General features: G+C 42.5%; 1 protein-coding gene across 10 annotated transcripts in view; it reads left to right on the plus strand.

Moving 5' to 3' along the window:
- Window positions 1–25923, plus strand: part of NCOA3 (nuclear receptor coactivator 3) — a 98451-nt gene extending 72528 nt beyond the window's left edge. For 3 of the 10 annotated variants that reach the window (XM_037044235.1, XM_037044233.1, XM_037044234.1), the window contains 17 exons: window positions 664–852; window positions 1026–1127; window positions 3960–4100; window positions 4375–4522; window positions 5237–5628; window positions 5792–6660; window positions 7979–8114; window positions 9035–9232; window positions 9601–9864; window positions 9959–10085; window positions 11540–11711; window positions 17986–18279; window positions 19823–19926; window positions 23114–23358; window positions 23606–23780; window positions 24128–24269; window positions 24567–25923. In XM_037044235.1, coding sequence (XP_036900130.1) covers window positions 664–852; window positions 1026–1127; window positions 3960–4100; window positions 4375–4522; window positions 5237–5628; window positions 5792–6660; window positions 7979–8114; window positions 9035–9232; window positions 9601–9864; window positions 9959–10085; window positions 11540–11711; window positions 17986–18279; window positions 19823–19926; window positions 23114–23358; window positions 23606–23780; window positions 24128–24269; window positions 24567–24578 — 3710 coding nt within the window. In that variant the 3' untranslated portion in view covers window positions 24579–25923. Of the gene's footprint in view, window positions 1–663; window positions 853–1025; window positions 1128–3959; window positions 4101–4374; window positions 4523–5236; window positions 5629–5791; window positions 6661–7978; window positions 8115–9034; window positions 9233–9600; window positions 9865–9958; window positions 10086–11539; window positions 11712–17985; window positions 18280–19822; window positions 19928–23112; window positions 23359–23605; window positions 23781–24127; window positions 24270–24566 lie in introns of all 10 variants that reach the window. The other 7 variants (XM_037044236.1, XM_037044240.1, XM_037044239.1 and 4 more) reach the window with 7 other exon arrangements.
- The last annotated feature ends 512 nt before the right edge of the window (window positions 25924–26435 follow it).

The following is a 26435-nucleotide window of genomic DNA, read 5'->3' on the forward strand; positions in this document are numbered from 1 at the left end:
GAGGGAGAGGGAGAGACAGAGATTGGGATGTGAAACAGAAACATTGACTGGTTGCCTTCTTGTATGTGCCCTTGCTGGGGATTGAACCTGCAACCTGGTTGTGTTCCCTGACTGGGAATTGAATCCATGACCTTTTTGGTCTTCAGGCTAATGCTTCAGACAACTGAGTCACACTGGCCATGGCAAGGGAGCGTTTTTTATCTTCTCTTAGGCATATCCAAATTGTCAGCGTCACTGCTCTTGTATTTTGGGGCCATTACTAAGTAAAGTAAGGGTTACTTGAATGCGAGGACTGCTACTGAGCCACTTGATCTGATGACCGACAGAGCTATGAAGTGACCGACAGGTGGGTAGAATGTACAGCGTGGATGTGCAGGATGAAGGGATGGTTCATGTCCCAGGCAGGGTAGGGTGGGAAGGCACACAGTTTAAAACGTAAGAATTGTTTATTTCCGGAATTTTCCATTTAGTAGTTTTGGACCATGGTCATCCACAGGCAGCTGAAACTGGGTGAAGGGGAACTCTACTGTGTTGGCGTCTTGCACTGTTAGTGTAGAACGTTACTGTGGAAAACTAATGAGGAAATATAGCTTCAATTTTTGGTGATGGTCATGGACTGAATTATCAGCTTTTAAAAAACTCCTTTCAATTTATTTTTCAAAGTTAATGGAGTTGCCTGGACAAATGAGACACAGAGACAAAAAAGCCATACATTTAATTGCCGTATGTTGATGAAAACACCACATGATATTCTGGAAGACATCAACACTAGCCCCGAAATGCGCCAGAGATATGAAACCATGCAGTGCTTTGCCCTGTCTCAGCCACGAGCTATGATGGAAGAGGGGGAAGGTAGGAGTGATCACATGTATGGGATGTTTATCTTTTATCAACCAAACAGCAGCCAAACTCACAGTTTGGTAAATTCCATTGTTAGAGTGCTTACTGAATTTCATGTCCTTATGTACTGAACAGACATGTTTCACCGCTGTATAGATTTCTCACTCGGTTAAGTTTTGTCGCAGATTTGCAGTCCTGTATGATCTGTGTGGCACGCCGCATTACTACGGGGGAAAGAGCATTCCCATCCAGCCCCGAGAGCTTTATCACGAGGCATGATCTTTCAGGTAAAAACTTTGTGTATATACGTTTTGCTCACTTAGAAAATTTTTAGAAAAGTGTACTTTAATTTCTATAGATTGCATTGTCAGGCTACATCCATTGTGAATGTTTTGCATAGATTATTTCCTCTATTTCTTACACAGCCCTGAGAGAGATTCACTAAAACCCTTGGCACTTGAGAGAAAGCACCTGGTTTTCTTTCCAAATAGCATTTCAAATCAGAGATGAATATTTTTTTCTCTAACTTCAAACCTGTTTTTCATAAAGAAATAAACTTTCAAAGATATGGGTAATTTTAATGAGAATTACTGGAAGTAATTCTTGACATCAGCGTGAACTTAAATCTTGGACTGCCCTTTTTCCACCGCAGGAGTGAAGGATTGAAGCCAAGTGGTAAGGCTCAGTGATGAAATTCAGCACAGCGGCAGTGCTTTTCTGTATGTGCCTTCAGGGTCAGTCTTAGGATCCTTCAGACCTGAATGGTGATGCCAAGGGTGTATCACATATAATGTATCTCAGAGATGAGGAAACAGGTCTGGTGATGGAGAGGTTGTGTTATTGTCCAAGGCCATGGCTAAAAAGAGAATTTGCAGACGGTTCTCCTGATCTCAGAGCCTGAACTGTTTGCTTAATGTCTACCATGTAGACCCTCAATAATTTGATTAAATGTAGTAGATTTAAATAAACATAACAAAACTATAGTTGTTTTATGTTTTTATATATGTATATATTTACACACACATGTAGTAATGATATATATATATATATTATAAAAAATAGCTATTTTCACAGTCATAACCATTTTATGCCAGGCTCAGTTACTATCTGGAGGCTGCTTGAGATTGATTTTCATGGATATGAAAAATGCAAAAAAGTTACTTGTATTCTAAATTCTTAATCTATTTGCACTGATGAATATTTTTTTTATTTGAAAATGTCTTCCCTTGAGATAAACCATAGGTACCAGTTTTTATGTGTTGCCCTTTTAGGATGTTTGCTGCATCTATGATGGTTTGTCAGTAAATTTCCTCCCTAGATAACAGTGCTTTGCCTTTACTGTAAAGACTAAATAAAACATCTTTACCTGACCAGTTTAGTGAGTAGAACCTTTAAAAATTCTCATCGGTATCTTCCCTTAGTATAGCAGCAGCACATTAATTATAAAAGTTAGAAGTTACCAAGCAAGAAAAAATGAAATACTTTATTCAGTCTGGTTAACCTCCGAGAGCCGTCTTTCTGTAGGTGCAGTGGGCTCCTTCCACTTGCTATCCATTCTTCTGGGCGGTTGACTTTCAACACATACTGCTTTGGCCTCTGGAGTGATTTTATCCTCTCTCCCTCATGTGTTTAATCATTTTTTTCTGAGCATCTATTTTGTGTTTGTCCATGGCTTTCAGGGCCGAGTTCAGGGGAGGTGGTTGAGGATAGATCATTCTAGTTCTTGGCAGAGCACATGAGTGTTCACTCTTCTGGAATGCATTTGTCTCGTCTACCTAGTCCTTTTTCCTCCATTAATCAGATTTTCATTTGTCACCATCAAAGATCTGAATTTTAAACAAATTCTTGGACAGGTGGCTCATATTCATCAGCTTATCCAACCTTAGTGCCTTTTTAGCTTTTCCAGAACTATCTTTCACCCTGAATCTCCATGAGTTTTTCCAGTCCAAACTCGTTTTTCTTCATCTTTACTTTTCTTGCAAAGATATCGCGGAGGGGATAACTAGATTGGCAGACCTTGTCTGCATGTTTTCCACGCTGTCAGGGACCGAGTTGTTGACTCCTTCTTTAATCTTGCATCAGGATTGCCATCACCTTCTGGGTTTGGTGAACCTTTTGGTACTGAGCATAAGAAATTGTTTGGATTTGAGTATTGCATTTTTTATCATGTTGCGTTTTTGTTACAGAAATCTGTGTTGTGGGTGTTGATCACCCAGTTTTTGCCCTGGACATTGTCACTAATTATTTTTAATTTTCTAAATGCAGTTTAAATATCTATAAATCAGCAGGGCTCACCTCAGTAGGTCAATGCTTGAGATCATTGGAGGCAATTTTGGTTCCTTGAGTCCTTGTGATTAGTGCTTGCTCGGTGTTTCTTATATTGAACATAGTTGGTGCTTTCATGTCACAGCAATTATTTTTTGAAAATTGATCAGCCACTTTTATTCTTGGATTTTTTTTTTTTTTTGGCCACTTTGGGTAAGGAGTTTTTTTCTTGCAATCTACCTGGTACTGCTCAGAACTTGAGAAGGCCTAGCCAATTTTTAAGGACAGTCTTCATGAAATCTACTTTAATTTTACAGCATTTTTGAGTTGTATGTGTTTTGTTCCTTCCTGGTATTTGATGTTAAGCAAAAGTTGTCAGAAACTTCCAGATCTGTGGCCACGAATGCTTAACTCTCCTAATTTTGATTTTAAGTGTCCAACAAATGCAGTCACCTCTGAGATGGGGAGAAGTGTTTGTGCCAGCTGTTCAGGCAGGTATTTTCTCTTGCTTTGTAGTTTCACAGGCAGCATCTTCAGGTGTGAACAATTTTACTATTGTTGGTTTTTTTCCCTTTAAATGAAAATGAACCTCAGGTTATCTGGACATATTTTCTGTATATTAAGAAAGTAAAAGGAATTGTGTTATACACTTTTACAGTCTATGTAGCAAAACATTTAAGAGTTTCCTGTAGGACTCTGCCCTTCAAGAAGAGTGCTCTGGATATAGCAGAAATTTGGATCAGAGAAGGTGGAACAAAGATTTAGTGTATTTTATTTTTTAGTGCTAAGCCATGCAGTGTGCAACATGTAAATACTTGTAGGTTGGATTTAAATTTTTATTTTCTGTTTAATAGGGAAACTTGTCAACATAGATACAAATTCACTGAGATCCTCTATGAGGCCTGGCTTTGAAGATACAATCCGAAGGTGTATCCAGAGATTTTTTAGTCTTAATGATGGGCAGTCATGGTCCCAAAAACGTCACTATCAAGAAGGTAAAGAATTTTAAGGTTAATTCTTGATACTGTTTGTTGTTGTGTTTGCTGTGCTGTAAAGCAGTGGTTATGTACGTGATTGTAGTCGATGTTTGGTGTGTGGGGGGTAGGAAAATGAATCTCGAGCATTTTAGTTTAGCCTGTTTGTAATTTTGGTTCAGGTCCAGTCTTTCCCTGGACTTTGAAAATGTTGCATTTGAAATATATTTCTTTTCCCTCCTGTAAGTGTGTTTTTGCAATTGTAGCTGTTAGTAATGGATGTTCTCCCCAACAGCTTATATTCATGGCCATGCAGAAACTCCAGTGTATCGATTCTCTTTGGCTGATGGGACTATAGTGACGGCACAAACAAAAAGCAAGCTCTTCCGAAATCCCGTAACAAATGATCGTCATGGCTTCGTCTCCACCCACTTTCTTCAGAGGTAATGACTGGTTCCTGTGTGTTCTCATCTCGAATGCAGGGAGCAGTGTTCGCAGGGGCTTTGTTATTAGAGTGAAAAGAGAACTTTAACAAGACTGAAGGCAGAAAGGGTGTTGGATTTGCCAAAGTGAGTTTAGATCCCTGGATTACAGTATGTTTTCTTTAAGGTTATATTTTTATGTGAAAATGAGTATTTCTTCATTACATAATTACTTCCTGGGAAATCTTGGAAATGGGAAGGCTGTTGGATAAAAGAGCGTGTAAAATCTGACTACCTCTGTTACTTTTCATTTCTGATGATATATCACATTGCTTTAAGGATCGAATTTAAAATTTGAAGGTAATAGTTACTATTGCTGTTGCTAATAGTAACAACACACACAAAGTTCACTCATGAATTATCTTCAGTAGTTGGCAGGCACCTCCTGGTTAAGCCCCTGGGTAGACGGCAACTCTAGTAAAGCCCTGCTGGGTAGGATTCCCGTTAACATAGCTTTTGGCCATTCACAGTACTGTTCTGGCATCACTTACGTAGATTGTGTGGCTTATTAAAAAGTATGTTATTAAGTTAATAATTGATCAGTATCCAGATTGGAATTGTTACTTGGTATCAGAATGACGACTGAGAAGTTAAGTTCCTGGGTACTTCATCCTTGTTAAACAATCTGATTCAGGGCTTTAAGGCATGCCGATAATTTGTTTTCTTTGTTTGCAGGGAACAGAATGGGTACAGACCAAACCCAAATCCTGTTGGACAAGGCATTAGACCTCCAGCAGCTGGATGTAATAGTTCGGTAGGTGGCATGAGTATGTCGCCAAACCAAGGAATACAGATGCTGAGCAGCAGGACCTATGGCTTGGCTGACCCCAGCACCACCGGGCAGATGAGTGGAGCTAGGTATGGTGCTTCCAGTAACGTAGCTTCAGTGAACCCTGGGTCGGCCATGCAGTCACCCCCTTCCTACCAGAACAACAGCTATGGTCTCAACATGAGCAGCCCCCCCCACGGGAGTCCTGGTCTCGGCTCCAACCAACAGAGTATCATGATTTCTCCTCGTAATCGCGGGAGTCCGAAGATGACCTCACATCAGTTTTCTCCTGTTGCAGGTATTTCTCTTGGTGTTTTCTGTTTTGGTGTTCTTTCCTTTCCATACCACTGTAATTCTTGTGAAGTTCATTCATTTTATAATAGAAACTCTGAAGAGTTGAGTGGTGTTTTGTTACACCATTTGGTAGACTAATTCTTTTCCTCATTTTCCTCCGTACTCAGGCGTGCACTCCCCCATGGGGTCTTCTGGCAGTACGGGGAGCCACGGCTTTTCCAGCAGCTCTCTCAGTGCCCTTCAAGCTATCAGCGAAGGTGTGGGGACATCTCTTTTATCCTCTCTGTCTTCACCAGGCCCCAAGATGGACAACTCTCCCAATATGAATATAACTCATCCAAATAAAGTGAACAGTCAGGATTCAAAGAGTCCCTTAGGCTTGTATTGTGACCAGAATCCAGTGGAGAGTTCAGTGTGTCAGTCAAATAGCAGGGATCACCTCAGTGACAAAGACGGTAAGGAGAGCGCTGGCGAAGGGTCAGAGAGCCAGCGGCCTTCTCTGGAGAGCAAAGGCCATAAGAAATTATTGCAGTTACTTACCTGTTCTTCTGATGAGCGGGGTCGTTCCTCTTTGACCAACTCCCCCCTGGATTCAGGTTGTAAAGACTCTTCCGTTAGTGTCACCAGCCCCTCTGGGGTCTCCTCCTCAACATCTGGAGTGTCCTCCACATCCAGTGTGCATGGGTCACTGCTACAAGAGAAGCACCGGATTTTGCACAAGTTGCTGCAGAATGGGAACTCGCCGGCCGAGGTAGCCAAGATTACCGCAGAAGCCACTGGGAAAGATACTAGCAGTGCAACATTTTGTGTGGAAGGTAACGTCAAGCAGGAGCAACTAAGTCCTAAGAAGAAGGAAAATAATGCCCTGCTTAGATACCTGCTGGACAGGGACGACCCCAGTGACACACTCTCCAAAGAACTACAACCCAAGGCGGAGGGAGCGGACGGCAAGATGAGTCAGTGCAGCAGCTCCACTGCCCCCAGCTCGAGCCACCAGGAGAAAGACGCTAAAATTAAGACAGAAGCAAATGAAGAGGTAATGTTTTCCCTGCGTGCCAGCTCAGTCAGTGCGTCTCAGCATTGCATGTCTGTGTTCGAAAGACAGTGGTTTTTTTTTTTAAAGATTTTATTGATTTATCTTTAGAGGGGAAGGGAAGGAGAGAAATATCAATGTATGGTTGCCTCTCGTGAGTTCCCTGCTGGGAAGTGGCCTGCAACCCAGGCATGTGCCCTGACTGGGAATCGAACGGCGATCATGTGGTTCGCAGGCCACTGAGCTACACTAGCCAGGGTGACAATATTTTTTGAACAGAAGATAAATTCTTATCTTCTGTTTTAGATTTATATAATGGAAGTTAATCTTGAGCTGTCATTTCTTTGTGATTTTTGGGGGCATCAGTAAAGCATATTATGATGCAGTTTTGAAATGTCACATATGTATACTTTAAAATATGACTGTGACTCATTAGTAGCCAATTTGAAATTTCTCATGGGTGTGTTTATTGTTGGAATGAGCAGATGGGGTCATTAAGGGTATGGTAGAAAGAAACTTGTTGAGGGAGGACTTTTGTATTAAGCAACAGCATTTTGATTTTTTAAAGATTTTATTTATTTTAGAGAGATGGGGAAGGGAGGGAGAAACAGAGGGAGTGAAACATGGTTTCAGAATGGTTGCCTCTAGCACACCCCATACTGGGGATATGGCCTGCAACCCAGGCACGTGCCCTGAAGGGGAGTCAAACCGGCGATGCTTTGGTTCTCAAGGCTGCGCTCAATCCACTGAGCTACACCAGCCAGGGCCAGCATTTGGATTTGTATCTAAAATCACATTTTGTGTACACAGTCGCATTCTGTATGAGCACTTCCCGAATTTTGCTTGCGGAGCACTCTGGGAGACATTAGCATGTGCGTGAGAAAATGAAAGTCTTGGAGGAGCCCCACTGTTGGGATGTCCGTTTAACTTTGTTTAAGCTAGTATTCTCCAAATTTATTGATAAAAAGCCTCTTTTAAAGCATGCCTATGAATATCATATTGAACACCAGCTCACTGCTTTTAGTATTAATTGTACTTGTTTCAGAAATTACGTGTGGATGCAGACATCTCTGTCTGCTAAAGATCCTGACTAATGTTAGCTGGAAAACACCCTACAGTTTGAGAATTAAACATCTAATGTAAATTCAGGAAATGTCCCTTAGAAAGCACTTCAAACCCAGGGATTTATCTTAGTAGTTTGAACTGTTCTTTCAAGGAAGACAACAAGCTGGGGTCATAATCAGCCAGCCTTTAAGTGGGGAATTATTTCAGGTACTTATTAATAATGCACACAGGTTAATTTTTTAAATTTTATTTTCAGGGATCTGGAGATTTGGATAATCTAGATGCTATTCTTGGGGATCTGACTAGTCCTGACTTTTACAATAATTCCATATCCACAAATGGTAGTAATCTGGGAGCCAAGCAACAAGTGCTTCACGGAACTAATTCTTTGGGTGAGAAGGAATTGAGTTTTATTCTTGCTGTCTTTTGGACTTTTCTGTACACTTGTACGTACTGTAACATTAAGAATAGGGTCCAGCTGGCATGGAGGACTTGAAAAGGCATACTCTGCCTCTCAGTTTCCTATACCAGTTTATAATCATGTGTTTTTAAAAATTTGTGGGACATTTTCCTACTTTAAAAAAATTTCCTACGTCTAACTAATGGTGTTAGTAGTTACAGCACTTACAGGAAAATGTTAATCTTTGGTTGGTCCAGATGAACAGTAGCTGTGAGGACACGTGTCTCTCTAGGCACAGAGGATTGGAGTAGAAGGCAGCCACGACCGCAGCTCGAAACCTGCCCTGCGACACTCAGAGTCTCGTCATTCCATCATGAGACTTTTCTTCTTTGCTGTTTGCCGGTTCTTACCTAGCCTCGTCTACAGCCACGTCTTTCCTTGTCCATCAGTTTAATAAGGATATATTACATATGTATTAGTTAACAAAGAGTAACTCACAGTTATCTGAATGGTTTATTTCTTGTTTGATTAGAAGGCAATATATCTGGTTACACTTAATTGTAAAATTTTAAGCAGAAACCATTTAATAAGTAGACATGGGAAGACCCTTCAGGAGTTTGAAACATTGGTAACATTTTCAGTATTAAGTAGAGCAGAATAGAAATGACCACATCAGGCTACAGGTCTGTGCCCGTTACTTCAGCCAACACTGAGACCCTTGTTTCTGCTTTGTTTGGAATATGAGGTTGTGGTTGTTGTGCTTAGTGTTTATGTTGTAAAGGAAGACAGTGTTTGTTTTAGTGAGAAAGACATTCCTGGGTGGGTGGTATTAGCATTTATGCCTTTTACTTGATTGTTTATGTACTGACTCATCAGAGAGTATTTGCATGTATTGTGCTTCTGTGTTTTCAGCAGGTTTGAGGAGTCCACAGTCTGTGCAGTCCGCTCGGCCTCCGTATAACCGGGCCGTGTCTCTGGATAGCCCTGTTTCTGTCGGCTCAAGTCCTCCAGTGAAGAGTATCAGCTCTTTCCCCGTGTTACCAAAGCAGCCGGTGTTGGGTGGCAATCCAAGAATGATGGATAGTCAGGAAAATTATGGTTCAAATATGGGTATGTTATTTCTAATTAGTATTTGTGAATAAAATTCTCTTTTGGGAAAAGCAAATTTAACAGTTAAAGCCATTTAAAAGACTTGGTTCATGTGAAAGGTTTTTGAATAAAAGTAACAATGTTTCTTTCATGATTATTTGCTTCATTTGTTCTGTGTCTTGGTTATTTAAACACTTAAGGAGGCTTTTGGTCTCAGACATTTTCTAACCTGTAGTGAATACGTAAGAGCCCATAAAAATTATTCTTAGGATGACAAAGCACTTTTTTTTTGTCATGGCTGATGTTGTGTATAAATGACTGTACCTGTATGATACAAGAAAGATTTCATTACACTGTGGAGAAGACCTGACCATTTCTACCTGTTGTAGGCGGACCAAGCAGAAGTGTGACTGTGAATCCGGCTCCTTCCGTGGGAGACTGGGGCTTACCAAACTCAAAGGCCGGCCGAATGGAACCTATGAGCTCGCCCTCCCTGGGAAGACCAGGAGTGGATTATAATGCTTCTTTACCCAGGCCTGCGTTGGGTGGCTCAGTGCCCACCTTGCCTCTTCGGTCCAATAGCATTCCAGGTGCAAGACCGATGTTGCAGCAGCAGCAGCAGCAGCAGCAGCAGCAGCAGATGCTTCAAATGCGTAAGCATCCCCTCATAGCAAAAGCAAATTAGGTGTTGTAGGGTAATTTTTGCTATTGGAATATTTTAAAATTTATTCTTTCTTATTCCCCCAGGGCCTGGTGATATTCCCATGGGCATGGGTGTCAGTCCTTACGGCCAAGCAGCACCATCTAACCAACCAGGTTCCTGGCCAGATGGCATGTTGTCCATGGAACAAAGCCTTCATGGGGCTCAAAATAGGTGGGGTTTATTATGTGGCTCTGTAGAAAATGTTAGTGTTGGATTATCCAGAAAAGGATCAGAGCACAGGAACAAACGTGAAAGAGAACGAGAAAAACTCTCTGAAATTAGGTACTTCGTGGGCATTTTGATGATCGTACATAGAAGCAAGGCTGAGGCGGGGCCGCGGTGGTGACACAGGACAGGCAGGGGGCGGAGCTGCATGGCTCGGCTGCCAGGACTCCTGAGCGTCAGACCGAGAGCCTCTCTCTGGGGTAGCTGTCTCTCTTGACGTAGTAACCCTCCTCCATGAGGAGGGGTAAGGTTGTACCAGTTTCACAAGATAAATGGTGGTCAGAAGATAAGTCTAGTTTTTATGGAAAGTTAGTTTTTAAGGATTGGATAAGTCTTTAACCATTTTTTAAAAGATATTTCAGGGATGTTGGTGATGGTGAACTATAGCACTCTTTTTTGTAAAAGAACAATTGTGGATTATGTTTATATTTCATTTTTCTTTAACGTGGTCAGTAACTCATTTGCATGAAGGAGGCTACCTGTCAATGTCAGTTCTGCCTTGAGTGCTATAATAAATTAAGCTAAGAAAAAATAAGTCAAGTATTGAGTAGTCAGCCCTGGCTGGTGTAGCTCAGTGGATTGAGCGCAGGCCTGCGAACCAAAGGATCACAGTTCGATTCCCAGTCAGGGTACATGCCTGGGTTGTGGGCTGGTTCCCAGCGGGGAACACATGAGAGGCAACCATACATTGATATTTGTCTCCTTCTCTCCTTCCCTTCCCCTCTAAAGATAAATAAATCAAATCTTTTTTTAAAAAGTATTGAGTAGTCAGTGATGTGATCCCATGAATTTATTAACTGGAATGCTTCTCTGCCCAGTAGAGAATGAATAGTTTCATCACTGGATTTTTCTGTGTCAGGAGCAGTGTCTAGTTCCATGCCTCTGTCATGTGTCGGAGAGCTGGGCCACCTTGCTGTGGGCGTTTGGAGTTTGTATTGTGCTCAGCAGCACCTGAGCTCTGTGGGCTGAGTGTAACAAAAAGTTATTTGGGGAGATTCCCAGGCATAGTTCCTTGATAGTGCAACCTTGCTGTCCTTTTTTCTGTCCCCCCCCCCCCCCAACTTACTTGACTGTTATCAACTCTGGTCTTGTAGGATCTTGAAAATTGTACCCCTCCTTCTCTGCTATCATCCTTCAGATGCTTAGGGGTCTAGCAGTTAGATTTTAGTGGTGGGAGAGGTGAGGCTGAAGCTAAATATGGTGGTTGAAGATGGCCTGGTGAGTTTAAATTGTGGGCCTTAAATTTAAGTTGATACCATTTCCTAGTCTCTGTTACCTAGTTCGTTATTTATGCTTAGAGTGTTTGAGTTATTATTGCACATTAAAATATTGTGTGGGGGGCTTTTTTTTTTTTTGAAGAGGAAAAGCACCATTGAGACTGATTACAAGTCTCTCTTTAGGCCGCTTCTTAGGAATTCCCTGGATGATCTCCTTGGGCCACCTTCCAACTTAGAAGGACAGAATGATGAAAGAGCGTTACTGGACCAGCTGCACACTCTCTTGAGCAACACTGATGCCACGGGCTTAGAAGAAATTGACAGAGCTCTGGGCATCCCTGAACTTGTAAATCAGGTAGGTAGCATGGAAGTGGAAAAAGTGCATGTGTACACTTCTTGGGAGCCATGCACAAGGCATCCTGTACTCTTTTCTGTTTCTCCCTTCATGAATACCAGCATTAAATTGAGGAGGTGTGTTTTATTAGAAGTGATACTACTTCCAGCATCCTATTATTTTATAAAGGTGTTAAATTTTAGGCAACCATAGAAATGATCCAATAAAACTGCCATGTAGTTTTAAAAATGATGCTTTTTACTTATGCTAGTTAAGAGTTCTAATTTTAATTTACTTATTTTTAAAAACTTTAAAATTACAGTTTACATAAGAGTCCTCATATTTATAATTACCTGTTTCTACTACCTAGCCAGTGGTATGTACTCCGAGGAGGAAGCTTTTTTTTTTTTAAGAACGAACTTACGTTCTTTTTTTTTTTTTAAATTTATTTATTTATCTTTAGAGGGGAAGGAGAGACGGAGAGAAATATCAATGTATGGTTGCCTCTCGTGAGTCCCCTGCTGGGAACTGGCCTGCAACCCAGGCATGTGCCCTGACTGGGAATCGAGCCGTGATCCTCTGGTTCCCAGGCCCACGCTCAATCCACTGAGCTACACCAGCCAGGGCCTCAGAGGAAGCTTTTTATTATGTTACACAAAACCCATCTATAATGGTAAATATGTGATTATCCCAGTGCCATCATCTCTTGTTCACAATTACTTGTGCATCCTTATGAAAACATGCTATTCACAAATCCGTGTGTTTGAAACAGGTACCATATTTTGTTGTGCATAATGAACACCTTTTTGCCTAAAATTTTTAGGGAAAAATAGCGCATCATACGTGGGTGTACTGACTACATACCATGGGTCTAACAGTCCTGTGTAGAGTGTGCACAGAAACGTGGGTGCACATTGCACACGGCAAAATGGCGTATGTTGTGTAGTGGCTGTTTGAGAGGATGTGGAGGGGGAGGCTGGTTGGGTTTGTGCATTCAGCGATGAGCAGGAGAGATCCTTAAGGGTTTCTCAGTCCTTATGGGGGAAGCAGATGTGCACACAAAATTCATGGTGTGAATGAGCAAGTCACAGAACCACTACTGTGCGTGATTATTCTCTTAAATCTTTGCCAGTCTGATGGGCAACAAGAATCTTGTTTTAAATTGTATTTTGATTCGCAAGATTGAACGTATTTTGCATTTTTTTGCCTTTTAAATGTTTTGAAGTAGTTTTCTGATGGGATTTTTCTTTTATATGCAACAATAAACTGTACAATAACTAAAGTTTATGTTTAGTTATTGATTTATTTGTTGATTCTTTCACTTAACAAATATTTGTCTTCTGTGTGCCAGTCAGTCTTTTATTAGAGGCTGAGGGGCCATAGTGAGCAAATTAGTTCCTGTTCGCAAAGCTTGCCTTCCACTGGGCAAGGCAGACATCAGGCAAGGAACCGCACAGGTGGAAGTAGGCATGACATGATAACAGTCACGAGACAAGGCGTATAATACTGTGACACCGTATGATAGAGGGGCCTTTTCTTAATGGGCATGGGATGTCAAATTTTTCCTCTGAAAAGTCTTGTTTGAGCTGTGATTTGAAGAATGACTATTAACTTATCTAATATATTGCAAATATTTTTCTAGTTTCTTTTTAGTGGGGGTGTGTTTGTAGTTTTGTTCTTTAGTTTTAAAATGCTTGTGTTTTCAGACTCAGGATGATGACATAAAGAATAACTGGGGACTTACTTGAATGGCCAGGAGAACTTTTTCTGGGGAAATGACATACAACTGACACCTGAAGGAAGAGAAGGAGCCAGGCTGCGCATAGCTAGGGGAAGCCCATTCCAGAAGAAGTAGAGCTGACTCAAAGGTTCTTTAGCAGGACAGACCTTGGGGGTTCCAGAAAGTCAGAGAGGGACTGGTATGCGGTGATGCTGGAGACATAGAACCGTCCCACTCTTAAAGGAGTCTGGAATTTTTCTGCTGTATTGGGAAGCCCTGGAAGATTTTAAGCCAGATAGTGATGAGACCTTTCCTTTTTAATTAATTTTTATTTTTAGCAAAGCAGTCTTTGTAACTTAAAAAAATACAGTGGTACAGAATAGACTTACTGAAGAACCACCGTCATTTGCCTCACTTGGGGGTCGTGAAACTTGGCTGTTTACTTTGGTGATATTTCTGAGTACTGTGCTTAATGGAGCTGTTTCTTTGTCAACTTCAGTCTGTATCTGCTGCATTCCTGGTATAATAGTTGACACATTGATAATCTCTCACCTGAGAACCTTGGGGTCAGACGTGCTTTGGATTCAGGGATTTTGGATTTTAGAAAGGTAGATGATACATGCATACCACACATGACACGACGTCCCCGGTAGAGTCTTGGGCAATACTGTAGTTTTGGGCAGTAGCCAGTGATCAGACATGTTAATGTTTCTGCAGCAAGATACATAAATAGTCACACTAAGTGGAGTATATAGAGGTTATGTATTGCTTCATATAAATTCAATCAGGTTTTACTGTGAAATACATTTGGTGCTAATAAAGATTGTTTTATTTTTTTGAGCTTTACTGGATGTTTGGAATTTCAGATAAATTGTGGGTTGGTTTTTATCCCCCTTGCTCCAGTGTGCACTTGCACATCTGTAGCCCCTACATACACGTGGGCTCTCTTCATACCCCCGTGTAATTATGCCTTCTGTTGTTAAATAGGTAGTTGATATTTACATTATTTTGACTTGTTACTGATCTCAGGTAGTTTGTATTGGGTTTTGTGTGTGTTTGTTATGAGTTAATTGCCTTTTTAAAAATATTTTTAAATTTATTTTAGAGGGTAAGGGAGGGAAGAAGAGATGGAGAGAAACATCAATGTGTGGCTGCCTCTCGCACGTCCCCTACTGGGGACCTGGCCTGCAATCCAGGCATGTGCCCTGGCTGGGAATGAAACTGGTGACCCTTTGCTTCACAGGCTGGTGCTCAATCCACTGAGCCACATCAGCCAGGGCTAATTGCCTTCTTTTTATTTGCTTTGTTTTCTGTACACTTACTTACTGCTATTTTTCTGCAGATACTCCAGCAGAAGTACAAAATTTCTCTTATTTTTTTCTTCACGTGTCCAGACACTTCAGTCCTTTCTTTCCCTCCGTTAGTCCTCAGTCCCTGTTTTACTCAGCCCTTGAGAGGCAGGTCTGGTGATTGGTAATTGTCACTCTTCTATGTTGGCGCCCCAGTTCTTGAATCCTAGGTCATTTTCCTTTTTGATTTACTCCTTTGTTTTTCTCAAATACAATTTTTGTTACCTTCTTCATCTCTGCTGGGTGAGATCCAGTGTTTTAGGTCCTTATATGTTTGAAAATTCCCCCACCCCCTGCATGCCTGGCTGTGTATTAAATTCTGGGCCGAAAGTGATTTCCTGTCTGGGAAACAGTCTGTATTTTTCTGGCATCCACTGTTGCCATTGAGTTGTGTTCCAGTCTGATCCCCTTTTCTGTGTGTGTGAGACCTATTTATTCTTTTTGAAATTACTCAGGAACCTTTTCCTCTCCAAAATTTCATGATGCCCTATCTGGTAGGGATCTTGTTTCATTCATTCTGCTGTGTTAGACCCATGGGTACTTCCTTTGATTTGGGGGTATTTTCTTGTATCATTTTAGAAATAATTTTATGTCTTTTTTCTTTCTCTCTGGAATGTCTGTTGATATGTTGGGTGTTGTGTTGATTCTGTGTGTTTTTTAATCTTTGTTTTTAAGTTACTTTGTACTTGTTTGAGGCACTAATGTTGAAAGCATTATCTGGTGGTCCTGAACTATCTTTTTATATTTAAGAATGACGTATTAACGACAGGATCAGTCTTATTTAAGGCCTCCCCACGTGGCAGCATGTCGACGTGTTGCGCCCTCCACTCTCATTGCTCAGTGTTTCTAGAGACGGTCCTCCATTTCGTGCCCGGAATTTTCTTACTGCCTAGTTGCATTTTGAGAGCTGGGCTAGAGAAGCAAGTTGATGATTCCATAGTGTTAAGGTGTGAAATTTTACTAGAAGTTACAAATGTATATAAGATTTTCTGCTTTGAGTCTCTGTCCTGCTCCTGCCCTTTGCTGTGCTTGGTGTCCCTGTATCCCGGCACCGGGGGGAGTAGGGAGAAGGCACAGCTGTTCTGCCGTGTGGATCTGGGGAGCAGGCTGAGGGGAGGGGGGTCGTTGGCCCCTTTGCTCTACACTCAGGCTCCCGAGCAGCCGCCTGTGAGAGCGGCGTGCCTGGCCCTCTCCTGTCCCAGGGAAGTCTCCCATTGGCTCTGTGGGAGATGTGTGCTCAGTTCTGGTGTGCTTTCCTCTTCAGGCACGTGGGTCTCGGTTTCTCTGCTCTTTTGAGTTATCTGGTTGGCCAAAAAGTCCGTATGTTTTTTTTGTAAAATAAAAGATACCTTTTTCATTTTTACCAATAACTGTATTGATTTGGATATTTTGAGTGTGTCAGCTATTTCCCATGTGGTATAACAGTGATTGATCTCAAGGTCTCGATTTCATTACTCCCAACTTCAGCGGGGCTTCCGACCGTGGAGCGTCGTCCAGTGAGAAAGCTCCAGCATGGAACTTCGCAAGCCACCTTTGACATGTTTGATTGGTCACAGCGCTTTCTCCATACGCTGCACAAATCCTCTTTTGCATTTCTGTTGTGTTTTACTTTTCTTGAAATAATACACATAATCTGAAAATACTGCATATTTTCTTCCATCTTCAATATGAAAATGGCTACACAAAAATTCACTTATTTTGGTGGTTTTTTTACATGTACCCTGATATGATAGCTCTCATAATACAATCTAACAAAATTGTTTCGAATGAAATTAAAGACAGCTAAGCTCTACTAAATCTTATGGAAAAACCTAAACCAACTTTTTTGGCCAACCCAATACTTCACCTTTCACTTTGTCTTTCAGGTGCCCATTGAGCAATTTGATCTTGTGAGCTTTTCTTATTCTCATTGTTTAGTGGATAAATACCATTTAAATTCTTTGCTGTTATTTTAGTAGGGTTAGCAAGAGAAAGTTGGTAAATGTGCATGATCAGTCTGCCATGTGAAACTTAGAGTATTTTTTACTGTATAGATTTTCTTTATGAAAACACACGGCAGCACTGACTGGTGTGGCTCAGTTGGTTGGTGTGTTGTCCTGCAAACCAAAGGGTTGCAGGTTTGATTCCCAGTCAGGGCACATGCCTGGGTTGTGGGCCTGGTCCCATTTGGGGCACATGCCAGAGGCAACTAATCGATATTTCTCTGTCACATTAATGATTCTTTCCCTCTCCCCCTCCCCTTTTCTCTAAAATCAATAAGCATGTTTTGGGGTGAGGATAGAAGAAATAAAAAGACACGCAGATTGCTGTCTGAATAGGGGAATTGTTGTGATGGGACAGAGTAGAAGCACAGATGCCAGCTACTGCAAGAGCCTGAATGGTGTCTTGGAAAGGTCGTGGCAGTGGAATGAAGGAAAGAATACACCGTATGACAGGAGGCAAAACTGGTGGGACTCGGTAGATTGTGTATGTGTGCATGTGCGTCACACGCTTTTCAGGGAGTGTGAAGAGTTGAGATTGCTGACTTTTAGTTTGGGATGAATAGAGATGCGTGTATTGTAATATAGGAGAGATTGGACGAGAACCAGGCTTCTGGGGGAGAGGCCATTGGGAGTTCCAACTGTTTTCTGCATGTTAAGTTTGAGACGCCTGAGACATCTAGGTGAGTAGGCATCTACATCTGTTAAGTAGGCATATACATAGGTAAAATTAGAGTTCAGAGACATTTGGGCCAGTGACAAAATATCTGGGACATAACATTATAAATTAACATATAAATTAATGCTGCCCACCACCAACAAATAGAAATGGGTGACTGCCTTTGGGTGAGTATATTCCAGGGCCTGTGAGCCTTTGTTGATTTACAAGTCTCTACCAAAATCACATTTTTTGCAAACTTCGACAGCATTCTTTTAAAATTACATTAGAATTCACTGAGCATAGTATTTCTCCAGGTACTTAGTACAGTGTAGACACTGGGCTCAGAAAATATTCGAGAGTCTGTTTTTGTGAAACCTTGTGCCAGGCGCCAGGACACAGCTGTGAAAAGATGGGGCATGGTTTGTGCTCTCATGAGACTTCAGACAGTAAGCTTGGTTTTGCTTTTGGAACTCTGCATCATCATCGCTCACGTGTATTAACTTACTTTTCACCTCCTTTAGAGCATTTGATGTCAGTTGCTTTCCCAGATGTGCTTCACCGTTCGTGTATGTGTTTGATGTTTAAGGGACAAGCTTTGGAGCCCAAACAGGATGTTTTCCAAGGCCAAGAAGCGGCGGTAATGATGGATCAGAAGGCAGCCTTGTATGGGCCGACGTATCCAGCACAGGGGCCTCCAATGCAAGGAGGCTTTAATCTTCAGGGGCCGTCACCATCTTTTAACTCGATGATGGGTCAGGTGAACCAGCAAGGCAGTTTTCCTCTCCAGGGAATGCACCCCAGGGCCAACCTCATGAGACCTCGGACCAGTACCCCCAAGCAACTTAGAATGCAGCTTCAGCAGAGGCTGCAGGGCCAGCAGGTAACCAGTTGCACGCTCTCCCTTGGCGAAGGCGGCTTGGGCTTGGCCTCCTCCTTTTCACTTTTCAGATTGTGCTTCGGAGCGCTCGTCACTGGCGCTCCATCCTGTCAGCTGACAAAATTTCTTTTGGTTTCACTTCTATGTAGCATTTTACTTGTACAGTTAGTTTCTTGTTAGGGTGTGGTGCGCTAGAATTCGATTCATTTTTATAAGAATATTCTGTTGTAAATGGTTTAAAAGGTTAAAAAGTGAGTGTCAGAGAGGATTGCTCTTGGGGGAGAAGAATATTTCTCTATGACTTTGTAATCCTCGAGGTAAATAACTTCTATTGTTAAAAAAGTTCTTAATAGTACTAACAAAATATTTAACCGTTTTGATTTCAGCTTTTAGATTTTTTTCATGTTTTGTTTGTTTTTAGAGAGAGGGGAAGAAAGGGAGAGAAACATCATTGTGTGATTATCTCTTGCACACCCCTTGCTGGGGACCTGGCCCGCAACCCAGGCACGTGCCCTGACTGGGAATTGAACCAGTGACCCTTTGGTTTGTAGGTTGGCTCTCAGTCCACTGAGCCACACCAACCAGGGCAGCATTGTTTTNCTAACAAAATATTTAACCGTTTTGATTTCAGCTTTTAGATTTTTTTCATGTTTTGTTTGTTTTTAGAGAGAGGGGAAGAAAGGGAGAGAAACATCATTGTGTGATTATCTCTTGCACACCCCTTGCTGGGGACCTGGCCCGCAACCCAGGCACATGCCCTGACTGGGAATTGAACCAGTGATGCTTTGGTTTGTAGGTTGGCTCTCAGTCCACTGAGCCACACCAACCAGGGCAGCATTGTTTTTAGGGAATTTCTGCTTTCAAAATGTTTTATAAAACTTGAGCTCTTTTAATATGCTGAGAAAAGACATGTCTTTCTCATTGTTTTCTTAATCTGCAAGAAGTACTTTTATCTTAATTATTTATATTGTTTACATCTTGGGTGTGCTGAGTTATCAAATGGCGGGCACACTAAACCATATAAACAGGCGAGTGAGTGAGTTTAGAATCCGGTGAGCCAGAGATGCTTCTAATGCATGAAGAGTCCTAAAAGCCAGTTTAGGGCTCAGGAAGGGCTGTGTTAATGGGCTCATGGTATCATTTTACATTTTAGTGTTTCTTCCCGATGAAATTTATCTGGGAAGAGGTAGTGTTAGTCTGACCAAGTAAAGCTATTTTGCCAATGGCCTAAATAATCCCAGAGAATATCTGACTTTACAGATCTTTTGAGTTCCTATTGTAGATATTCTTTAAGCTGCAAAATTATACTTGGATTTTTTCTTCTGATGCCAGACGATAAAGCTTCAGATGCTTGCTAGCCAAGAACTTTTCAGCGTGAGCATTTTGAAGTGTGGAAAGTGTACTGGTTCAGCTTAGATGTGACTTAACCATGTTAATGAGTTTGGAAATGCCACTGTGACGACACTGGGTGGGCTGAGGATTTGGAAAGCTGTTTAGGGCTCATTAACATGTTCCATTGCATCCTAACTAATCTGTTTCTCTCCAGTTTTTAAATCAGAACCGTCAGGCACTTGAAATGAAAATGGAAAACCCCACTGCTGGTGCAGCTGCAATGATGAGGCCCATGATGCAGCCCCCGGTGAGCTCCCAGGTGAGGACAGCGAAGCTTCTGTGTGTTCAGTTTCACTGTCCTCTGCCGGGCACAGAGTCTGGTGCAGCCTGCAATGGGCTTTCAGTAAATCGCTACAGTCACACCCAGTTTCTTGTGTAAGAAACCATCCCATGGTCCTATCCCACTTTTTCATTCTTCTGTCTGGCTGGTGACTGGGAAGAGTCAGAAGAGGAGATGTTCTTTTACAAACACTACTGAATTGTGTTTTATAAATTAATTCCCACTTGCGATCAATTGCCCTGCTGTAAAAATAGCTATCACTTCTTAGGAATTTAAGATAATCTGTAAACTTTTCTCTGTTTGGATTATGAAACCATATGCTCTATGGGTAATGCCTGAAATTGTAGGAACTATAAAGAAGAAAGTAAGCAATCTTCCTCTCAGTAGTAATAACCCATGACCTGTTGCCCATAGTGGGAGGGCTGATGCTAAAGTTCTGTACCTCCAGTCCAAGGTGGGGACTATATTAAGGTATTTTCTTTTTAAATATATTTTATTGATTATGCTATTACAGTTGTCCCATCCCCCCCATATTCCCCTCCACCCTGCACACCCCCTCCCACCCACATTCTGTCCCTTTAGTTCATGTCCATGTGTCATACGTTCTTTAGCTTCTACATTTCCCATATTATTCTTGCCCTCCCCATCTATATTCTACCTACCGTCTATGCTACTTTTCTCTCCCTCCCCCCCCCTTCTCCTCCTCCCACTCCCCTGTTGCTAAACCTCCACGTGATTTCCATTTCTGTGGTTCTGTTTCTGTTCTAGTTGGTTGCTTGGTTTGCTTTTGTTTTAGGTATGGTTGTTAATAACTGTAAGTTTGCCATCTTTCTACTATTCACATTTTTTATCTTCTTTTTCTTAGATAAGTCTCTTTAACACTTCATCATAATAAGGGCTTGGTGATGATGCACTCCTTGAACTTGACCTTATCTGAGAAGCACTTTATCTGCCCTTCCATTCTAAATGAAAGCTTTGCTGGATAGAGTAATCTTGGATGTAGGTCTTTGGATTTCATGACTTGGAATACTTCTTTCCAGCCCCTTCTTGCCTGTAAGGTCTCTTTTGAGAAATCCGCTGACAGTCTGATGGGCATTCCTTTGTAGGTGACTGTCTCCTTATCTCTTGCTGCTTCTAGGATTCTCTCCTTCATTTTACTCTTGGCTAATGTAATTATGATGTGCCTTGGGGTGTTTCTCTTTGGGTACAACTTCTTTGGGACTCTGAGCTTCCTGGACTTCCTGGAAGTCTATTCCCTTTGCCAGATTGGGGAAGTTCTCCTTTATTACTTGTTCAAATAAGTAAATTTTCCACTTGTTTCTCTTCCTCTTGCCCTTCTGGTACCCTTATAATTCGGATGTTGGAACGTTTAAAGATGTCCTGGAGGTTCCTAAGCCTCTCATTATTTTGAATTCTTGTTTCTTCATTCTTTTCTGTTTGGTTGTTTCTTCCTTCTGGTCCACTCCATTGATTTGAGTCCCAGTGTTCTTCCAATTGCTCTTTGTTCCCTGTGCATTTTTCTTCTTTTCATTTAGTGTAGCCTTCATTATTTTGTCTAGTTTGTGACCAAAAATCAACCAATTTTGTGAGCATCCTGATCACCAGTGCTTTGAACTGTGCATCTGATAGGTTGGCTATCTCTTGGTCACTTAGATGTATTGGCTCTGAGGTTTTGATCTGTTTTTTTGTTTGAGCCATTTTTTTTTGTCTTGACGCACCTGTTACATAGTGAGGGGTGGAGCCTTAGGTGTTCACCAGGGTGGGGCAACCCGTGTTGCTGGGTTGTGACACTGTGTGTGGGGGCGGGGTCAGAGAGGGAACAACGGTGCTTGCTCCACTCTCTCTTGGATTTCAGTCCCCTCTGCTGCTTCCCACAAGGAAATTGGGCCCTTCTGGTGCTGATTCCTGGGTGGGTGGGTGGATGGGCTTGTGTACATTCTAGGACCCTGTGGGTTTCTTCCACAAACTATTCTGTGAGGCTGGGAGTCTCCTCCGGCACCTCAACCCCACAAGTGTTTTTAGTTGGTGCTTTTAGGCTTTATTTCCCGGCACTGGGGCCCTGGGTGGTGAGGTCTGTCTCGCTGCCTGTTTTTGCCTGGTTTATCTGCGCCTGTGCAAATGTGGGACCACGGTCAGCCAGCCGCCTTGCGCACCTCACTGGGTCTGCCCATTGTCATCCTGCACCCAGGTCTGCCAGCCACTGCTTTTTCCTGCTGCAACCCCTGTCCACTGGCCGCTGACTCCGTCCCTCTTACCCGTCTGGATGAATGGTTGTTGGACTTCCATACGGTTCAATTTTCTATCAGTTCTGGTTTTTTGTTTCTAAATTTTTGTTGTCCTTAATTTTGGTCATGCGAGGAGGCACATCTCCCTACACCTCCATCTTGGCCGGAAGTCTGTGTTAAGGTATTTTCTTAATGTGCATGAGGCAGATCATAACATGAAATCCTTTACTGTGGTCTGAAATATTCATATTTGTTATTAAAAAACAGCTGTGAAAATGCCCAGTTTTCAGTGTCTCAGGTCCACTTTAAAGTACTGATATCTATGTTTTCTTGGTAATCTGACATCCTGTGTAAGCTAAGCTAAGGCGCCCTCTAAAAAGATAAGAAAAGTTTGCCTTTGGAGATGCGCTCTCCCAGCCGGAGCAGCACAAGCCGGCTTCCTGGTCAGTGCTTTGGTCACGTCACCTCCTGAACCTCCCTCCACAGCTTCTCCTTACCCTCCGCCCCGCTTTCAGGGAGGTTTAAAGAAACTAAGACCTTCTGGGGTAGATTCCTGCTCCCCTCTCGTTTCAAATCCCCTTCTCCCTAATAGACTCTCAGTCTGCCCTCTTTCATCTCGTAGTTTTATTTCATAGTTTCTGAAAAGTTTGTCCTCAAAATGTACCTCTAGATTTTTTAAAGCTTGATAATTGTCTGGTTATGTCTCTTGACCCCAAATAATTTCTAGGTCCCTATTCTGCACGTCTTCATCCTCTCCCTTCTAGTAGCCAGAAAGCCTTCACAATATGAGAATGGTACTTTTCCCCTTTTTTGGTAACTACAGAGAAGGCCAGTGGTATTTTTCCTCCCTGATACCTAGTGTACTGTGGGGGTCCTGTAGGCACGAAATCAGCTGCTTATTACAGGAATACGTGTATAACTGCATTCTTCTTGGGCATTCGCAGGGCTTTCTTAATGCCCAGATGGTGGCCCAGCGCAGCAGGGAGCTGCTGAGCCATCACTTCCGACAGCAGAGGGTGGCGGCCATGATGCTGCAGCAGCAGCAGCAGCAGCAGCAGCAGCAGCAGACCCAGGCCTTCAGCCCCCCTCCCAACGTGACCGCGTCCCCCAGCATGGATGGGGTTTTGGCAGGGCCTGCCATTCCACAGGCTCCGCCCCAGCAGTTTCCGTATCCACCAAACTATGGTAAGTTTGACAATGGAAATGTCTGCCTCAAAGTATACTTTTCCTAAAGACATAAAATTCACTACTTCTGTTGCATATTAAAAACATGAAAATACTATTCACTCCCTCTTACTTCACAAAAAAATGAAATTAATCACCTCCCCCCGCCTTTAAAAAAGAACCTAAAATTACTACAGAAAGCTGATAATCTGAGGAGGTAGCATTTGAGCATTGTAATTTCTTTTCCTTCTTTCTTTCTTTTTGCAAGGGATGGCACAACAACCAGATCCAACCTTTGGTCCAGTATCCAGTCCGCCCAGTACAATGATGTCATCAAGAATGGGCCCCTCCCAGAACCCTGTGATGCAGCACCCTCAGACCGCACCTGTGTACCCGTCCTCAGAAATGAAGGGCTGGCCATCAGGAAACCTGGCTAGGAACAGGTGAGTAGCAGGGACTTTGCAGTCATTCATATCCTCTGCCAAAAGGTTAGGAAATCTCTGCATTTCTGAGTTAAGCCTGTTTGGATGGAGAGGTCAAAAGGCCTAGGTTCATTTCAGGAAATGTAACTTGGCTCATCATTTTGTGAACCCTCCCTGCCATGCACACGTCCATGAGACCATTGAGTACAGGCAGCTGTAAAAGATAGAGGGCAGTCTGTCCGGGGGTTTCTTCCCTCAGGTTGTTCTTTGCTAAGTAGAGTGACACTTGGCACAACTGTGGCAGTCTGTGTGTGCGTGTCCTGTGTTACTGCAGTGACCCAGGAGGTAATTTCACCCCTTCTTTGCAGTTCCTTCCCCCAGCAGCAGTTTGCCCACCAGGGGAGCCCTGCCGCGTACAGCATGGTGCACATGAACGGCAGCAGTGGTCCCATGGGGCCGATGAACGTGAACCCCATGCCTCTGTCTGGCATGCCCATGGGCCCTGATCAGGTATGGGGGTCTACTCCTTCCTTTCTCAGCGGGGGTTTCTTGTTCTCTGGAAGGAACCAAAGCCTCAACTGTAATCTAAAATCCTAGGTAGATTTTTAACTACCTAGGATGTAAAACTTAAAAATACAGTCACTGAAAAAAATTTTGGTTTGAAGGCATTGGGCAGTTAGATACTTTTGGTAATTTGAGGTCTAACGAATCAGTCAGCCAGCCACGTCGCAAGCCATCAGGATAGACATACAGATTCTTTTCTCCTGTGCAAAGCGTTTCACGCATGTTTCTTCTGGTTGCTGACAGAAATACTGCTGACATCTACCCCAGGACCTCCAAAGATCACCGTGCAATGGCACTGCACTAGGATTATCGGGAGTAGAGTCATCATTCTAGGCACCTGTTTTTTGAAGAAAGGACCAGCTTGGATCTCCATCAAGGGTATTCCGAGTGATGTCACTTGGATAGGACTGGATTTGAAAAGCTGAAGTGTGATACCTACCTTTTTCTTTTCCCCTCCTTCTATGTATGTATCCTGGTATCCAAAACAGAGTTTTGGCATTCTACCTTTTATGGATATGACTCCACAGGTAACAGTGTTAGTACTCACAAGACTCTCCTCTGTCCCTTCTGTCTGCCTGGCTATCCAGTTGTTCAAGTAAGTGTAGGTGGAACATTGAACAGAGAACAGTGGAAAAATCAAGAGATGAGAACATCTGGTTTCTCTAGTTGCGATGATGGATGATGGAGGAAGAGCGTTTGTTTCTTTCTGGCACCACCAGGTACTTCTGTCCCGTAAGGTTGGAATTTCTGAGTTTTCTTTAACGATAGTGTTGAGTTGCTCCAACCCCGTTGTTGGTTGACATAGGCCTTAGCTAGGATTTTCATTTGCCCCTAATGTTTTGTCATACTTCACCCTCCAGGAATTGTCCTTGAAGTCAGGTGGCTTTGTAGAAGGGAACGTGAGACGACAGTATTTAACTGCAGCAGCAGCAGCAGCAGCAAACTTTCACACGCTGGCGGGCCGCCGAGTGCACTTTATTTAGAATGTAGTGGGTAAATGCGATATTCTTGAGGTCTTGAGGAATGACGAACCGCATTCCTGGTTTTTGTCTAATCTGTTGGGTAAGAACTGTGATTTTCTTGTTGTTGAAAGTACTGGTGTCACCCTTTGCCTATATGGTAGAGCAATAACGCTTTTTGAGAATAAACTGCAGAAAACCCAAGGCCAGGTACTGCATTCTGAATCAGAATTTTGCAGTGTTTCTGTGAATAGATTTTCTCCTGTAAATACGACCTTTAAAATATTATATTATGTAAAATATGTATATACCTTTTTTGTAGGTCACAATAACTCATTTTTACAGAGTTTGTGAAGCTAAATATTTAACATTGTTGATTTCAGTAAGCTCCGTGTGGTGAGGTTACAAACAGGAGAGCGCTTCCCTGGGGTTTGTGGCCTGTGGGGGCGGGGCAGAGGTCCAACGCCCTCCCTCCCCTCCAGCCTTAGATGCCCAACTCCTCTTTTCAGTCTCTTAACCTAAAAGCTTTTTAAAGAGATCTTTTGTTTAGATGCAGACATTTAAACTTTTAAAAAAGTTCTACCAGAACTAAGCACTTTGTTAATTTGGGGGGAAGGAATAGACATGGGGAAATAAAATTTGAAAAAAAATGTCAAGAACTTAAAAGGATCCAGCAATTCGATTTAAAAAAGAATATTGGTATTTAAGTGGTCTATAAATTGAACAGTACTAATTCATTTTTTAAAATTGAATATGAGGTCTTCTCGTCTATCTGAGGATTGGTGTAAGGCTTAGGCTACTGGGGCCTGAATCCCGCGTTGAGCTCTTAGGAGTCCTCAATGTGTGGTGTCTGGTGTCTGCTCAGCTTTCCTGTCTGTCATTCACGAACATGTTTTCACCATCCCTGAGAACAAGAATGGTGCCCTGGTTATTTCCTAGGGACTCAGTCCTAGGGCGTCAGTTTTGTGCGATTCAGAGCGGCAGTCCGAGCACCTTCCCGCCCACTCCCTCTGCCACTCAGGCCTTGTCTGCTGTCACTTCTCCCTGACACTTGTTCTGACTGGTGAGGGATAGAGTAAGAGATTGTGTAATTCTTGTGTCTGCTTTAGTTAATTAGGTCCAAACCGTCAAACGACATTGGGTTTTTGGAGTA

Source organism: Sturnira hondurensis, unplaced genomic scaffold (assembly GCF_014824575.4).
Source record: "Sturnira hondurensis isolate 20B ecotype Veracruz unplaced genomic scaffold, ASM1482457v3 Scaffold0004136, whole genome shotgun sequence".
In the NCBI taxonomy this organism is placed as follows: domain Eukaryota; kingdom Metazoa; phylum Chordata; class Mammalia; order Chiroptera; family Phyllostomidae; genus Sturnira; species Sturnira hondurensis.